This window comes from Coregonus clupeaformis, chromosome 40 (genome assembly GCF_020615455.1).
Source record: "Coregonus clupeaformis isolate EN_2021a chromosome 40, ASM2061545v1, whole genome shotgun sequence".
NCBI classification, from domain to species: domain Eukaryota; kingdom Metazoa; phylum Chordata; class Actinopteri; order Salmoniformes; family Salmonidae; genus Coregonus; species Coregonus clupeaformis.
In genome coordinates, this window is record NC_059231.1 from 32050717 (window position 1) to 32068614 (window position 17898).

The window sequence follows — 17898 nt, forward strand, 5'->3', positions numbered from 1 at the left end:
AATGAAACAGGCAGGGAGCAGGTCTCGAACCTTTAACCTTCTAACCCGAAGTCCAGCGCGCCATCGACTGTGCCCCAAAAGCATGCTCACGTGGCAGAGTCGATATCCACGCTTATAAACCCAGGGTTGTTACACAACTCCCTCCTTTCAAAGTGCGTGTCCTCGCGCTAGCTTACAACTCAACGTCTTACAGGAACGCGCTCAACGGCCAAGCACACGCACGTTCGTGGATGCAAGGTTCGATCACTTCTGACACCAATGTAATGAAACAGGCAGGGAGCAGGTCTCGAACCCTCAACCTTTTCTAGCCCGAAGTCCAGCGCGCCATCGACTGTGCCCCAAAAGCATGCTCGCGTGGCAGAGTTGATATCCGCGCTTATAAACCCAAGGTCATTACACAATGTTATGAATTCCAATTTGTTATGGCTAACTTTAATGTTAGCTAGGTGGCTAACGTTAGCTAGGCATTAGAGTTAAGGTTAGGGTTAGAAGTTATGTTAAAAGGTTAAGGTTAGTGTTAGTGGAAGTGTTAGCTAACATGCTATGTAGTTGAAAAGTAGCAAAGTTGGTAATTAGCTAAAATGCTAAAGTTGTCTATGATGATATTGGAACACTCAACCTTTGGGTTGCTAGACATTCGCGTTATACACCCATCCCTCCACCCCGACCAACTACCCTTGTTTTTGCCTTAAAACCTTTTACTACAGTGGGCTAAATCAGAGTGTTTCTTGGTAGTCTTAAACAAATCTACTTTGAAACAAAAGTATACACCTCACACAAGGTTATGGTTTTTAAAAATGAGGACACCTGTAGCATGACAGATATAGAGTTGAAATGTAATACATTTTGAGTTTGCATCCCAATATTACACTTTACAGCATATATATCACAGAAGACTGAAATATAACTAAACCGTTTGACATAGAAACACTGGATTTTCAGTGGGTGTTTTGAAATGTGTATTAATGATGAAATTATTAAAAATATTAATAACATTCCACCCATGAGGCCACTAGAGGGCGATTTGGTCATTTGACTGCAGGAAATGGTTTTAAGTAACCTTCTGTCTTATGTAACCATATCTAAATTAACATATACTGATTTCTGTGTCCCGGCTTTAATTTACTATGTTACATCTAGTCTATGAGACCAGGCTGGCACATGGAATGTCACACAAGCAGTGATTCTTAGTGATTTTTGTTGTTTTACCCTGGTGTACCATCTGCAGCCCCCTGACTACTTTTTACTTTTGCATGGAGACTTTTTTCTGTGAACACACTGAAAAGTAACTTGACACTGTGTTGATCAGTCAGCACACATTTTGATTATAAGAATGACAAGACAGCAGGAGAAAGAGTTTATGCTGGAGCTGAAATTTTTTCTACACTTTTGAAACAGCGATGCTGTCAGTCGAGTCTGGTAAATTGATTATAGCTAGCATGCACAACTGAGGTTCTGTTTACATGTGCGTTTGGTGTTCAACCATATACCATGTTGCGGTTCACAACTATCTTACTGTTTCTTAACAAAACAATTTGTTATCTCGGCTATGGTTTGTGTGATCTTACCGTAGCTTGGTCTGTGTAATGCAAATGTTTCCCAAAGTTTAGTGGTTTTAAACTTAACGTAACTAACTAGAAAGTAAGAAAGTATGACCTATTGGGGTGCATGAACTGGTCATACACGTTACAACTTTACGTTTGCTAAGGTTACTTAGTTAGCTAAAGTTGAATTGGCTATCATAGCAGCCAAGGACGTTCGCTAGTTTATTTGTGCATATTTGTTTCTTCTCCGATTACACGCAAGTGTCTAGATCAGCAGTTTAAACATGATGACTTCAGCTTTATGTGAAAAACCTTATTTTACTAAATATAGCTAGCAAATGTTCCTCGCTTGTTGGTTAGCAACCTAGCCAACGTTAGCTCTCATCTGACTGGTATAAGGTTATGTTAGCTAGCTAATCAAAACCACATTCATTGGCTTGCTACCTTTATTTCCCTGGTTGTTAGCTAGCTAGCTTTCAGCTGAATGGTGTTAACCAGGTACATACAGTGGGGGAAAAAAGTATTTAGTCAGCCACCAATTGTGCAAGTTCTCCCACTTAAAAAGATGAGAGAGGCCTGTAATTTTCATCATAGGTACACGTCAACTATGACAGACAAATTGAGAAAAAGAAATCCAGAAAATCACATTGTAGGATTTTTAATGAATTTATTTGCAAATTATGGTGGAAAATACGTATTTGGTCACCTACAAACAAGCAAGATTTCTGGCTCTCACAGACCTGTAACTTATTTTTTAAGAGGCTCCTCTGTCCTCCACTCGTTACCTGTATTAATGGCACCTGTTTGAACTTGTTATCAGTATAAAAGACACCTGTCCACAACCTCAAACAGTCACACTCCAAACTCCACTATGGCCAAGACCAAAGAGCTGTCAAAGGACACCAGAAACAAAATTGTAGACCTGCACCACGCTGGGAAGACTGAATCTGCAATAGGTAAGCAGCTTGGTTTGAAGAAATCAACTGTGGGAGCAATTATTAGGAAATGGAAGACATACAAGACCACTGATAATCTCCCTCGATCTGGGGCTCCACGTAAGATCTCACCCCGTGGGGTCAAAATGATCACAAGAACGGTGAGCAAAAATCCCAGAACCACACGGGGGGACCTAGTGAATGACCTGCAGAAAGCTGGGACCAAAGTAACAAAGCCTACCATCAGTAACACACTATGCCGCCAGGGACTCAAATCCTGCAGTGCCAGACGTGTCCCCCTGCTTAAGCCAGTACATGTCCAGGCCCATCTGAAGTTTGCTAGAGTGCATTTGGATGATCCAGAAGAGGATTGGGAGAATGTCATATGGTCAGATGATACCAAAATAGAACTTTTTGGTAAAAACTCAACTCGTCGTGTTTGGAGGACAAAGAATGCTGAGTTGCATCTAAAGAACACCATACCTACTGTGAAGCATGGGGGTGGAAACATCATGCTTTGGGGCTGTTTTTCTGCAAAGGGACCAGGACGACTGATCCGTGTAAAGGAAAGAATGAATGGGGCCATGTATCGTGAGATTTTGAGTGAAAACCTCCTTCCATCAGCAAGGGCATTGAAGATGAAACGTGGCTGGGTCTTTCAGCATGACAATGTCCCAAACACACCGCCCGGGCAACGAAGGAGTGGCTTCGTAAGAAGCATTTCAAGGTCCTGGAGTGGCCTAGCCATTCTCCAGATCTCAACCCCATAGAAAATCTTTGGAGGGAGTTGAAAGTCCGTGTTGCCCAGCGACAGCCCCAAAACATCACTGCTCTAGAGGAGATCTGCATGGAGGAATGGGCCAAAATACCAGCAACAGTGTGTGAAAACCTTGTGAAGACTTACAGAAAACGTTTGACCTGTGTCATTGCCAAGAAAGGGTATATAACAAAGTATTGAAAAACTTTTGTTATCGACCAAATACTTATTTTCCACCATAATTTGCAAATAAATTCATTAAAAATCTTACAATGTGATTTTCTGGATATTTTTTTCTCATTTTGTCTGTCATAGTTGACGTGTACCTATAATAAAAAATACAGGCCTCTCTCATCTTTTTGAGTGGGAGAACTTGCACAATTGGTGGCTGACTAAATACTTTTTTTCCCCACTGTAGGCCAGCTGCTGGACTTTGGCTAGGTAGCTAATGTTACATAGCTAACGTTAGCTTGCTTGTACAATCAAAATATCTGTTTGCATTTATTGATTAACCTCAGCCTGAATACCACCATATAGCTAGCTATATACAGAAGCCTAGGTTTGTTTGCATACACTTCTTATGACTGGCAGCATGGTGCAAGCAGCTGTGTTGTTGCCGAGCAACCAACCTGGTGTTAGAACTCTGAGATTCTGCTGAAAAAATATGTTAGCATTGTCAGTAATGCTACAAAAAGGAAGCACATTGTTGTTTCTTAATGGGCGGAAATGTGCACATGAGAGCGATAAATTATAAATTTAACAAAAACTGTTGCACCTACACATTTTGTCATTCCGGCATTTTGTAAGTCCAATAATCACTTTATGGACAGTATAGTCTAGTTTTAATCCATCATCAGAATTTGAGCTAGGTAGGCGCAAGAAATACTCTTAAAAATCAATTGCTAACAATCCTGTTCATGGCCGGACGGCTCAGGACGAGAGGTGGGGAGTGTGTTGTGTACCTCCAATCAAGTTGATTTGCCAATTTCCATCGCGATTGGTGTCATATTGGCTTAGATATAATGGTAGGGAGATTTTAATTTAACACAGAGCTTCAATCGATGCCTATATATTGTGGGGGCGATAATGTGCAGGGTTACTGGAGTGGTAGGGTTAGATGCACTATATATACAAAAGTATGTGGACACTCCTTCAAACTAGTGGATTAGGCTATTTCAGTCACACCAGTTGCTGACAGGTACAGTTGAAGTCGGAAGTTTACATACACCTTAGCCAAATACATTTAAACTTAGTTTTTCACAATTCCTGACATTTAATCCTAGTAAAAATTCCCTGTCTTAGGTCAGTTTGGATCACCACTTTATTTTAAGAATGTGAAATGTCAGAATAATAGTAGAGAGAATGATTTATTTCAGCTTTTATTTCTTTCATCACATTCCCAGTGGGTCAGAAGTTTACATACACTCAATTAGTATTTGGTAGCATTGCCTTTAAATTGTTTAACTTGGGTCAAATGTTTCGGGTAGCCTTCCACAAGCTTCCCACAATAAGTTGGGTGAATTTTGGCCCATTCCTCCTGACAGAGCATGTGTAACTGAGTCAGGTTTGTAGGCCTCCTTGCTCGCACACGCTTTTTCAGTTCTGCCCACACATTTTCTATGGGATTGAGGTCAGGGCTTTGTGATGGCCACTCCAATACCTTGAATTTGTTGTCCTTAAGCCATTTTGCCACAACTTTGGAAGTATGCTTGGGGTCATTGTCCATTTGGAAGACCCATTTGCGACCAAGCTTTAACATCCTGACTGATGTCTTGATGTTGCTTCAATATATCCACATCATTTTCCTTCTTCATGATTCTATCTCTTTTGTGAAGTGCACCAGTCCCTCTTGCAGCAAAGCTCCCCCACAGCATGATGCTGCCACCCCCGTGCTTCACGGTTGGGATGGTGTTCTTTGGCTTGCAAGCCTACCCGTTTTTCCTCCAAACATAACGATGGTCATTATGGCCAAACAGTTCTATTTTTGTTTCATCAGACCAGAGGACATTTCTCTAAAAAGTACGATCTTTGTCCCCATGTGCAGTTGCAAACCGTAGTCTGGCTTTTTTATGGCGGTTTTGGGATTATGAGGAGGAAATTATAGTCCTAAAAATGCTTTCCATATAAAGATGCGAGACTCATGGTGATGGCTGCACTCGTGAAAACTCTACTCTCTCTCTCTTTAGTAAAACAATAGGAAGTGATCAAAATGGGTGGCAGCAAGAGTCTAAGAGAAGAGAGGGTCATGTCTATGGAGCAGAGGGGAGAGAGATCATAGAAAGAATCAAGGGAGATATGGGCGCTTCTCCAGCCACCGTCACGCCTCGGCCACCTGTTGGTCTCAAACATATACTATGTCCACTTCCTCTAGTATAGCTGTGGGGCTTACAAGTCTGAATTTCTTATAGCCAAATGTTCAAGACATAAATGTACAGCAACATTTTTTGGTGTCACTGTAGAACACCCGCCATATGCATATGCACACATACGCTGTGGGGCTTACAAGACTCAAATTGCATATACTTTTCAAGACATCAATGTAACAGTAGAACAAACATATCACAATAATTTGATTTGATATCAGAATATACTTCAAATAAAATAAATCAATGTAGCCTACAGCAGAACACATATTATAATATATAGGCCTCCTGCCTATTTGATAATATGAAGCGCATATTCAGATTAACTTCACAGTACAGAACAGGTTTGTAAAGGAAAAAGATGTTCCTACCTTAGTTTTCCAAAACCTCCTACAACATAGCCATTTCCTCGTGCATCTTCTCCTCCCTATTTCTTGTTTTGCTCCTGGTGTCTGTGACACATCTGTGTCCTTTATCAATCCATGACCTCACATAGGGGACTGAGTAGAATTTGGTCAGGCGTGGGCCAACAAGGTTCAGAAAGAGTAGCCCTGATATGGTGGAGGTATGCAGAGAGGCGCGGGTTGAGGTGCAAATCAGATTCATTTGAGAAGATCCCCGCTTGCGTTCTGCACTGGAGATGGGGATGGTGCTGACTGCCATCAGCAGCTCTTTAAGTCTGGAATTTCTCCTTTATCATTACCATTAGTGTCTCTGTACTGCCTGTAGGCCCGTATGACCATATGTGGACTGTCAATGCCAAACCGCTGGCAGAGAGATTCTATCTCTGTTTCTCCATACAGTGCTCCTGCGTCCTCCAGGCCAGTTTTGCACATAAAGCACTTTCAGCTCCTCTATGAACTGGCTGTATCCTGTATTGTCCACTGCCCGTCCTCCTTGAGAGAACATTCTAGCCTCCATGTTCCTCACCAAGCTCTCGAAAAATTCCCTCTGATTAAGGACTCTGTCGCTGGGTCTTCAACCATTCAGTTTGACGCCTTGGAAAGAGTTCTCCTGAATCCCTCTCTGGCTGAGTTGTGTGTGTCGGCCTGGCTGCTCTGCCATTGCACTGAACACCCTCGCTTCCCTGGTGACTGCCATGTGTGCAGTAATAATTGTGCAGTCTCTCTTTTGGAGCTCGAGTGACAGTTCAGATAGTTCTTGATGTGCATCACACAAAAGTCCTAGATTGTTAACAAACGCATGCGAGGATATGCGCATGGCAAGGCCACTATAGTTCTGATGGGTCACGCCGTCGCGGGAGGCATCCTCAGCTGCTGTGGTGAAATGCTTGTGAAGAGCCGGGTAATTTTTCCACACAGACTCTACCATTCTAAAACTGGATGCCACCCATCTAGTGTCCAAGATCCTGCCGATTTTGCACAGCTGAATGTCTAAACTCTCTGTGCACTCCCTCAGCTCCATTCTGTTTTTGTTAGATACGCTATGAAGCGCATATAGCTTGTACATAAGTATTTTTAAATGATTGATAGCTCCCATCATCTTTTACCACAACACCTACTGCAAGCTCAAGCCTGTGTGCCGAGCAGTGCCAAACAGTTATATTAGGGAAGAGGGCCTGGAGCCTTGTTGCTACTCCGCTCTTGCGTCCCAGCATGACAGACGCACCATCACACGTAATTCCAATGAGGGTTTTGTAGAGAAAGTCCTCAGTAAATTTTACACCCTATAATGCAGATAACAGATTACGGACAATTGCCCCAGCATGTAAATCCTCCAGTTCCACAAGATCAACAAAAATGTATACAATCAAGGCCCTCTGTTTATTCAAACCAGTAGCCTCATCGAGCATTAGGCTGATTTTGGGAGAGCACTGTACTATTCTTTCAAATAGTTTTCGTACATTTCAGATGAAATATGTTGCTGTATGTTGGAGCAAGCAACATTGGAATGGAGAATTCTCCCCATCTCAAGTCCATTTATCTCCTGACAGTCAAGTTCTTGCTCAAAACTGTGAGCGGGTCTGTGACGTTTAGTCTCCTTGTAAGCTGTTCGGAAGACTGGCTGTAGTGTCTATGTTTTTATTTTGAGCGTTAACTACAACCTGTGTTAAGGTGTCCTCTTTAGCCTTGCCAACAATGCTTGCTTGTGCTAAATGGGCCTTGGTTTTGGCATGTTCAAAAACCTTTTTTTGAGGGCTCTTTGTTGCTTTTTTACATCGGACGCAGAGGATGTTACTGTACATTCCACCCACTCTTTTGCTAGTTTCATCCTTCCAGTCTTCTCCTGGCCCAAACTCCCTACCTTTTTGCATGTTGTACAGCCAGCTTTGAATTTTGCTTGACAAGCCAGGGGTTATACGTTTGCTTGGTCTTGAACTGAGCTGCCCCCCCGTCCGCCTCTCCCGCCGAGTCTGACTCGCTAGTAGGCCTACTATCTAGTGGAGGTGCTGGTGGTGATGCTGAACTGGCGGGTTAAGCAGCGCTGCTAGCTAAGGCATTCGCCATTAGGAGCAGTTTGCTTCTCACTCCTCTCATCCGGCACTGACAGTTCTCTGGCTCATTTCGGGTTCAATTCAACATATTTTTCAGGATTGTTGGACTTTACAAACTTCATAAAAGTTGATTGCCTTTTCTTATTCATTTTTTATTTGGCTTTCCCTCAGTTCCAAATTCAGTAGGGAGACGACTAGCCTAGGCTACGTGACGTGATTACGTAGGGACCTCTTCACTAGCTGACCACCACTGCCAAGACCTGTTTCAAGATCATTTACTTACCTCGCCGGCCCGCCCCATAACCTATATGTTCAAATGCCGCTTATCGTGAGGTATTTTAACTCAGGCTAGCAAAATCTTGACTTCCTTAACATATAAGGAACTGTCTTAACACTAATGCTGCTAAGGTTTATATGCATGCGATGATATTTTCTTACATGTCCTATTACATTACAAGTTCGTCACAAGCAGGAGAAACGACAATCAAACCATTGCAATTTCTGTTTAAGCGTGCATTAAAAGTTTTTGATCAGAAACCGAATACTCATCACCATTGTTTAACATGTTTAAGAAACACAATTTGTTACGTTTTTATTTGTTTTTGTAAATGTTCAACTGTAAAGCTGCTTTTTAAATGTTTACATGGACTTGCTCCACAACCCCTAAGTAGTCAAGTGACTATCTATAGGGTCACATACTAGGGGAGCAGTGAATGGAAACTGTAGAGTTCCAGTGTGTAGAACAGCTTTTGCCCAATCTGCATTTTCTGTAAAAGCTGTTCAACACTGGAACCAACCTCCAGAAAACGTAAAATGTGTGACTACAAAAAGTAGTTAAAAGAACAGCTGTTTTTTACTATGTGTTTTTACAACTCATAAGTCCAATAGCAATGTTTCCGATGATTGATTATTATGTGCAATGTCTTGACTTCTGTGTGGAAACGTATCTGTATGACCTGACCTCTGGCTTTTTATTATGTTGTCTTTTCGTATATAATGTTTTTTCATGTTTGTACAGTATGTTACCCTGCCCGGGGACTGCAGACAGAAATTAGCTGTTGGATCAATCTGGTACAACGCATCTTTTCTCAAGTATACTGAGACTTATGTTTTGTTGTACATTGTCCCTGTTCAAATAAATGTAATAATAATAATACCAACAAACAGTAACATGTTCCGTTATAGGACTAGATCTCCTCTGTTTTTTGGACATGTGCAAGAGTCAGAAAAATTATTCATGGTAACATTGTCATCTGTAATGGCACCTCCATAAAGTAGCATGTAAGAGGAACTCACCACTGTCGTCCATCGATGACAACAGGTCCTGGTGGTGTGACTCCTCCCTGATGGTGACAAGGACACTGGGCCTTCGGGGTACAGGTGAGCCCCCCGTTCAGATGAGTGCCCTCCAGACAGCCACAGCCCTCCACAGGTGCATCCTCCACCCAACACCTGGGGTCTGGCCCAGATAGGGAGAGACAGGTGCTGTTGCACGCCTGCATTTCGTAGTCAAACCTCTGATTGTTCTCACACGATACCGCTGGAAATCCAAAATGACATTAATGTTAATAAACATTAACAAGGTGACTCTAATCGCTAATAACCTGCTCACCCTAGTCACCCTTACCTATGTAATAAACTCTCAAAGTTCCAGAATGGTATGAAAATGGCAGTCATTGTGGTCAGGGAGAAATCCAAACCAGTCTAATTGGAATGAATGGCAGTAGAGGCATAGTTGATGCATTTCCTGCTTTTACTTATGCAGGAAAATAAAAGTAATGTGATAAATCAGAAATTGTGTAATATAATTATTATCAACATAAAATATTGTCATCTAAATACAGTTTACACAGGTTTTATACCAATTTTCATATATAAAAAGCCTCTAAAATATATGTAAACAGACCATAAATGTCTCAATGTTTGTTTTCTTGGAAAGCTGTGAGTGTTATTATATGATACAATATCAGTACTTGTTTGCATTTACTTGTCTAAGTCCTATCACAAACTGATTTCAGCCAGTGTATGGCTATGGATTGACCGCATTGTTCGTATGGAATGTTGGCCGTTAATTTGAAAAATTATTGGAATCATTCCACCTAACAAACATACAGTGTAAAAAATATTCAAATGTATTGTTTTACACAATATCTTATCACAGCAATGGCTGACCACTGACTTACCAACTCCCTTACCAAAATGGCTGACCTTTTATACCGTCATAAGAAGGTTAATGTCCATTCTATTATTCTGATTCTATGGGTGTTACTCACTGCAGTTGGTGGCCCTTCTCCAGTCACCCACTGTGATGCCCTGGTTGGCACAGGCTTTGGCATAGTTTGCCAGGGCCACACACAAACACTGCTGCAGCCCAGTCCCACAGTTACATGTTCTTTGGATACAAGCCTGCAAACATCAAGTGACAAATTGTTACAAAACATTGTTACATCATCATTTCCTAGTTAAATACAAGGTAAATACCAATTAAAATATATATTTTTGTTTGACCTTAATCAATGTATAAAAAGTTCTCACAAGAAGTGTGGGTACTAGTAAATCCTTGCCTTGTGGTAGTTGTCAGTGGACACGTGATCGTGGCACTTGGCGAAAATCCCGCTGGGGTCTCTCAAGGGGTGGCAGTTCTCATCCGCAAATATTTCTGAGAGGTAATCGTCCACATGTTAGATTAAGAAACACAAAAACAAAATTAGGATTTTTGCATTTCTATGTCGTATTGCAAGACGCATTCACATTCCCCTCATTCTTAAAGTCATATAGACTATGTAATGTATCCAACAGAAAAGAACAATAATGCTATGTAAAAGTAATTCTGTCACTATATGTATTATTTTCATGTAGTTATTAAAACAAACTGATTCATTTCCTTCATAGAAAACCAACTGAATGTATGTGAGAACCTCTTTTTTAAGTCATGATAAGTCAGAGGGACTTTACCGTTGTCGGTGTTGATGCAGACTTTAGGTATGTTAACAGGACAGTCCCCTACACTCCAGGACAGGGCAAACGGTTCCGCTGCATTTTCTACGATACCACTGCTTGTGTTGAAATCATCAGTGGTATCGGCATTGTAGTTTCCACAAAGTCCTTGCAAAAGGATAGTTTGTAGACAAAAAAACGTTACCACTTTATTTTACAGTACAGAAATAACCAGATACATGACAAAATGGTAATTACACAGTAATAACCTATACATAATTTGTTTGTTTCTTTAATATTCACAGGATTCAGTCAATGTGACTTAAACACTGATATGCTAATGATAACATATAATTATAATGATCATATATAATTATAATATATGATGCAAAACCATTATAATGATGAAAGCAAAGTACCTTCTGGCATCCCAACTTCACTCTGTGGTAGACTGATATAAAGCTGGAGGTCTGGAGACGTCTGCACTTGGATCTTCATGCCAAAGGATGTCAGTACCTGGACATACATGGATGACTGCCAGAACACCATGGCATTGTCTGACTGATGTAGGTCTCGGATTTCCTCTTTCTCAAACTGTACACTTTTGTGAGAGAATGTGTAGGTATTCTGTAATTGATAAACAAAAAAGTGTTTTAGATGTTGTTGATTATCATAAACATAGACTTTGAATGTAAAGGGGAAGCTAAAGTTACAAGCAGACTTAGAGTACCTGGTAAATCTGAAGAACCACTTTTTGGATAGAGGACGTCTTTTCAGAAAACTGAATGGATATCGTCCAATTAAAACCCTGTTTTATTTCAATCATAAAGAATAAGAGAAGTTAGTACTTTGGGTGAAAGTACTGTATGAGAATAACTCAAAATTACCATAGTGCTGTGAGATGAAAATCTATTGATTTACCTTAGAAGCCATGTATGTGCATTTACCGGGAAGGGCATACTGTTTTCCATCGAATGTGGTCACAAACTGCCCTTCAATCACACACCTTCTAGGGCAGCTATTCTGAGAGCATGTCCACTTGCCATTGTGACACACACTGTAGAGAAATACATGAGTATCATGTTACGGTATTTCTGAATCTAAATCAATAAGTTGACAAATTCAATGAGAAGTCTGGCTAGTTCACAAATGACATCCTTTTCAACATATAGTCTAGTGCAATACTTTTGACTAGAACCACATAGTATTTATGCTGCAGTAGTTTATGTGTCGGGGGGCTGGGGTTAGTTGGTTATACCTGGAGTACTTCTCCTGTCTTATCCAGTGTCCTGTGTGAATTTAAGTATGCTCTCTCTAATTCTCTCGTTCTCTCTTTCTCTCTGAGAACCTGAGCCCTAGGACCATACGTCAGGACTACCGGGCATGCTGACACCTTGCTGTCCCCAGTCCGCCTGGCCTTGCTGCTATTCCAGTTTCAACTGTTCTGCCTGCGGTTACGAAACCCCTACCTGTCCCAGACCTGCTGTTTTCAACTCTTAATGATCGGCTATGAAAAGCCAACTGAGAGACCTGAGCCCTAGGACCATACGTCGGGACTACCGGCCGTGGTGACTCCTTGCTGTCCCCAGTCCGCCTGGCCTTGCTGCTATTCCAGTTTCAACTGTTCTGCCTGCGGTTATGGAACCCCTACCTGTCCCAGACCTGCTGTTTTCAACTCTTAATGATCGGCTATGAAAAGCCAACTGAGATTTATTCCTGATTATTATTTGACCATGCTTGTCACTTATGAACATTTTTGAACATCTTGGCATGGTTCTGTTATAATCTCCACCCGGCACAGCCAGAAGAGGACTGGCCACCCCTCATAGCCTGGTTCCTCTCTAGGTTTCTTCCTAGGTTTTGGCCTTTCTAGGGAGTTTTTCCTAGCCACCGTGCTTCTACACCTGCATTACTAGCTGTTTGGGGTTTTAGGCTGGGTTTCTGTACAGCACTTCGAGATATTAGCTGATGTAAGAAGGGCTATATAAAATAAAATTGATTGATTGATTGATAGTGCTCTGGTCCAAAGTAGTGCACTACATAGGGAATATGTTGTCATTGAGACTCCTGAGTTCTGATTCTCTCACCAGGTCTGGCATTTCGTTCTGCGTTCTTCCCTGGGTGCATAGTTCCTCCCGGCATACACACATGGGCAGGCTGTCACACTTACACAGTCATGGCCCTCCGCTCGATCGTTCAGTACCTGACCTGAAACATAGCCATTTAAAACCCTCATCAACCTTATGTGATTGTAACACTAAAGATAATGTTCAAAATTGTCTCCCGGCAGGTTGCATAATATGTGACGGTAATCTTAAAAGCAGTGCATATCTGGTTGCTAAGACATTGTCTGTTCAATGAATCAGTTACAATTAATATTTTAAAGAAACCTTTTACACTTTAGCCTACACTTGAAACAGTGTTTCTCCGGATGACAGTGTAAGCCCTACCTTGGGGGCAGACACAGGTGCTGGTGATGTCCTGATCACTGGTTCTAGGTGCTGGGTTGGAACAGGTGGAAACAAACGCATCACCCTGCTCCTCAAAGAGCAGGTCTCCTAGGCAACTGAACTCAGCTGTATTACAACAGACAGACACACAAGTCTTTAAGAATTTGTTTAGAACAAAATTACTTCAACAAGATTAATAGTCAATAGAATGTGTTATAACTGTTCATAACATATTTATAAACTATCTAATAAACTAACAGCTTTTATAAACTTAGATTTTTTCTGAACTGATCTACTTACGGCAGCGTGTCAAGGTCCTCCAAGCGTAGCTGGTCTGACACTGATGGGCAATTTCTTTGTAGAACGCACATCCTACATAATGCTCTTTTTCATATCCGTAAATATTCTCTTTACAAAGATTTATGTATTTGCCTGTGTCAGCCTTCATACATTCAATGTAGTTGGAGAAGAACTTCTGGCAGACCTATTAAATAATACATAATACATACAGTACATCATACTGTACATCATACTGTAAAACACTACTGCAGACTTCAAAACAATATAACCTACGTTACAGCAATATGGCATATTCTATATAGAACTGTTAACATCAAGACTTGCCATAAAGTTGCAGGGTTCTATGTCTTAAATCCATTCATTACAATTCACCAGAAGTCTAGTGTTATTCACCAGCCATAACCTTGAGGCCAAGCACACAATACCAGAGATCCCAAGAAGTGATACTAGTACCTTACCACCAGATTGAAATGGCAGTCCACATCCCAAATAGCACCCTATTCCCAAATAGTGGTCAAACAGAAGTGCACTGAATAGGGAATAGGGTGTCATTTGGGACGTAGACCATAATTAAGCAAAAGTACCATGCTCTCAGTGCGGAGGGAGTCCATGGTCTGGCACCCGTCCTTTGAAAGAACACTCTCTGCAATCAATCGCTGACGGTCATCTAATTTTGCAGGAAAATCTAGAGTAGTTAGTACACTGAAGTGTAGTTAGAGCGCAGTTTACAGCAAGAAGTGTAGTTAGCGCACAGCTAACAGCAAGAAGTGTAGATAGCGTCCAGACAATTGATATTCAAGAGGTTGTTCACTGTATTTGGCTCCATACTGCATTTTGAACCTCTCAAATAGTGATGCATCAAGTCGATGGTCAATTTCAAAGTAAGATTAATTAGACAATCTATATGTACAATACAAATGCATCAAATTGATATACAGTGTTTATATATATATTTAGAAGTACAAAAAATATGTTTCTAAGATAATCGACCTGGTATATCTGGTCGTCCACAGAGTCCAGTCATTCCACGGACTAGCTCCTGCTCCAGTTTCACCTGTTAGAGGACAGACCAGGGACCAGTCAATCAATCATGTATGAAATAATAGGTCATCTCGGCACCCGGAACCTAATCAACTTTGTTAAGGATGTCATGAGAGATCAAATAATAGGTAACAACAATGTATTTGAAGCCGTTTATGGATCACTCACCCAGAGAGAGTCGATGCCCACGCCCACACTGCTCCAGATGACAGACAGAGGTAGAACAGTGCTCCTCAGCTTGGTGTAGATACCATATTGGAACACGTGTTGATAGGTGTGATCGTAGGGAAGGGACACCCTGTCACAAACACGTCATAGTCAATCGTCATCATCATCATCTTCCCCATCATTGATTAATCATGATTGTTAGTGATTTATAGCACAACTGATTGGCATTTTAAATGGCATTACAAGAAAATTGTTACAATGCCAAAAAGGTTAATGATAATTTTAGACTGTATATTTTCTCGGTGTGAAGAAAAGGGAAGGACACTCTTTAGCTAATATTTGGTGTAATATATAATTAATAACTTGGTCATGCTAGAGATCTCAGATTAATGATGTATGTAACTGCATTACGCAAGAGACTATAGTAATATCATCTTGGTGCATTTGAAGGTAACCAGATTCATCCATCCATTATTTCCGCTAGAGCTAGGAGCTTATGTAAGTTAAAATGTAATTACCAATAATTACAGTTACAAGCAAGGACAGACACTTCACTATTCAATGTAATCACTTGCTTTGATGTAATAGTGTAACTGCCAGTTTCACAGACCACGATTAAGCGCATTGGATTAAAAATCACATTCAATACAGGATACATACAGTATATCCACTGAACATACTTTTAAATCAAGCTTTACAGTTGGCTTTATCTGGATCTCAAAGACCCACTCCTAAACTGTGTTATGCATGATTTTATATGAAAAGTAAAAATATCTGGAACTCTGCAACTACCCCTTTATGTGTATTCTGTTTTTGATGAGTAAATAATTAAATAGAATTGAACAAAACTATAATATAATCAAATAGAATAGAGTAAATAAAGGCACAAACATTCTCTGCTCGACGAAGATGGTTCCATTGTACAGGATCCGGGTCTGGATCTTGTTGACGTTGATCTCGATATAGTCCAGTAGGCCATTTTTACCTCGATGCACGGTGATGTCACAGTCCACCCGGTTGTGAGTAAAACGTGTCAGGGTGAACGGACAGGTGGAGCGGACGTAGAATGCCGTTCCGTTGAACGTCTGGACGACTCCACTGCCAAAGGTCTTGCACACATCTGGAAACAAACAGAGAAGAGTCAGAAGTCTGCTGCAGTAATAAATCCACATAAAAAAACGGAATTTAAAGGGAAACTCCACCACTTTTCAACCTCATATTCATTATCTCCAGCACTAAACCAGTGTCTACATATGTGAAAATGTAGCATTTCTACAAAAATAAATAAATTTTTATTACGTTAAAAAGTTAATCATATATTGGAATATATTTCAATAAAATATAAATATATTTAAATATATTGTCAAAATGTATTTATCAAATATATAAATAAATAAAATAAAGGTACATACAGTGCCTTCGGAAAGTATTTAGAACCCTTGACTTTTTCCACATTTTGTTACGTTACAGCCTTATTCTAAAATTGATTACATTGTTTTTTTCCCCTCATCAATCTACACACAATACCCCATAATTGTCACGACTCCCTCCGAAGCTGCCTCATCTCCTTGTTCGGGCAGGCTTCGGCGTTCTTCGTCACCGGCCTTCTAGCCACTGCCGCTCCTCTTTTCATCATTCCATTTGTTTTGTCTTGTTTTTCACACACACCTGGTACATCTGCTCCCCCATGTCTTTGTGTGTTATTGTTCCATGTGGAGGTGTCGCTAGCTCGTGTTGAGCATTATGTTACTTTTATCGCCGGGATATTCACCCGTGTGTTTTGTTTTCCCAGTACGTATTTAAGTCGCACTGTATTTGGTTTACGCATTGCTGCGGACTACTGTATTGGCTAATAAACCCTATTCTATGATTCACACCTCCTGCGCCTGGCTCCGCCCTACCCAAACAGCATGGAGTCAGCAGGAGCGGGGAATATGTCTGGAGTCATTGAGCAGATCCGGGAGTATTCCACCATGTTAGCCAGCTTGGGCGACGTGATGGATGGGGTTCTCCAGGCCGTCCAGCGCCTGGAGAAGAGAGGATCCGACCCTGCGGAACCAGCTGAGCGACCGGATCCAGCCACCCACACACCAGCAACCAGGGGTATTCACCTGTCTCTACCGAGGGAATACGACGGGACAGCCGCCCGCTGCCAGGGTTTCCTCCTGCAGCTGGACCTCTACTTCAACACCATCAGCCCTGCTCCATCGGATCGGGAGAAGGTGTCCGCCCTCGTCTCCTGCCTCTTTGGGAAGCCCTGGAGTGGGCCAACGCGGTCTGGAGTGAAGGAGGAGAAGTGTTGGACAACTACGGAGAGTTCGCTCGCCTCTTCCGTGCAGTCTTTGATCATCCCCCCAAAGAAAGAGAGGGGGGCGAGTGTCTGTTCCATCTGAGGCAGAGGACAAGGACCGCGCAAGACTTTGCCCTGGAGTTTAGAACCCTACCGGCTGGGTCCGGGTGGAACGAGCGGTCCCTCATCGACCATTTCCAATACAGCCTGCGTGTGGACGTCCGAAGGGAGCTAGCCTGCCGGGATACCACTCTGACCTTCGACCAACTGGTGGACATGGCCATCCGGTTGGACAACCTGCTAGCTTCGAGAGGACATCCTGGAAGGGGCCTGCCCATTTCACCCCCCCTCACCCCGGCTCACGTTCCGATGGAGCTGGGTGGTGCAGCGTTCCGGGAGAACGGAGAACGACAGATCCAGTGTCACTCTTGTGGCATAAGAGGACATTCTGCTGGACGATGTCGTCAGAGTTCTTCTGGTTCTGGAGGCGACAGACAGGGCACTCTCGCGTCACCCCAGGTAGCACAAACCCACACTTGTTCAGAGCCCTCTGCTGTGCATTTAACCATCCACATCAACTTCCCTGATTAAACGGTAGTTCCCCAGTGTAAGGCGTTGGTAGATTCAGGTGCAGCTGGGAACTTTATGGCTCTTAGTC

At 41.9% G+C, this 17898-nt stretch overlaps 1 protein-coding gene across 1 annotated transcript in view; it reads right to left on the reverse strand.

Moving 5' to 3' along the window:
- Positions 1 to 16778, reverse strand: part of LOC121554938 (mucin-19-like) — a 35576-nt gene extending 18798 nt beyond the window's left edge. The window contains exons 1-15 of the mRNA XM_041868642.2: positions 16775 to 16778; positions 15842 to 16070; positions 14951 to 15080; positions 14732 to 14795; positions 14326 to 14408; positions 13742 to 13925; positions 13442 to 13567; positions 13079 to 13199; positions 11913 to 12048; positions 11722 to 11799; positions 11411 to 11618; positions 11010 to 11159; positions 10619 to 10713; positions 10328 to 10460; positions 9351 to 9594 (exon numbers count right to left, since the gene is read on the reverse strand). Of these exons, the coding sequence (XP_041724576.2) occupies positions 9351 to 9594; positions 10328 to 10460; positions 10619 to 10713; positions 11010 to 11159; positions 11411 to 11618; positions 11722 to 11799; positions 11913 to 12048; positions 13079 to 13199; positions 13442 to 13567; positions 13742 to 13925; positions 14326 to 14408; positions 14732 to 14795; positions 14951 to 15080; positions 15842 to 16070; positions 16775 to 16778 (1985 nt within the window). The remainder of the gene's footprint in view (positions 1 to 9350; positions 9595 to 10327; positions 10461 to 10618; positions 10714 to 11009; positions 11160 to 11410; positions 11619 to 11721; positions 11800 to 11912; positions 12049 to 13078; positions 13200 to 13441; positions 13568 to 13741; positions 13926 to 14325; positions 14409 to 14731; positions 14796 to 14950; positions 15081 to 15841; positions 16071 to 16774) is intronic.
- Between the last annotated feature and the right edge of the window lie 1120 nt (positions 16779 to 17898).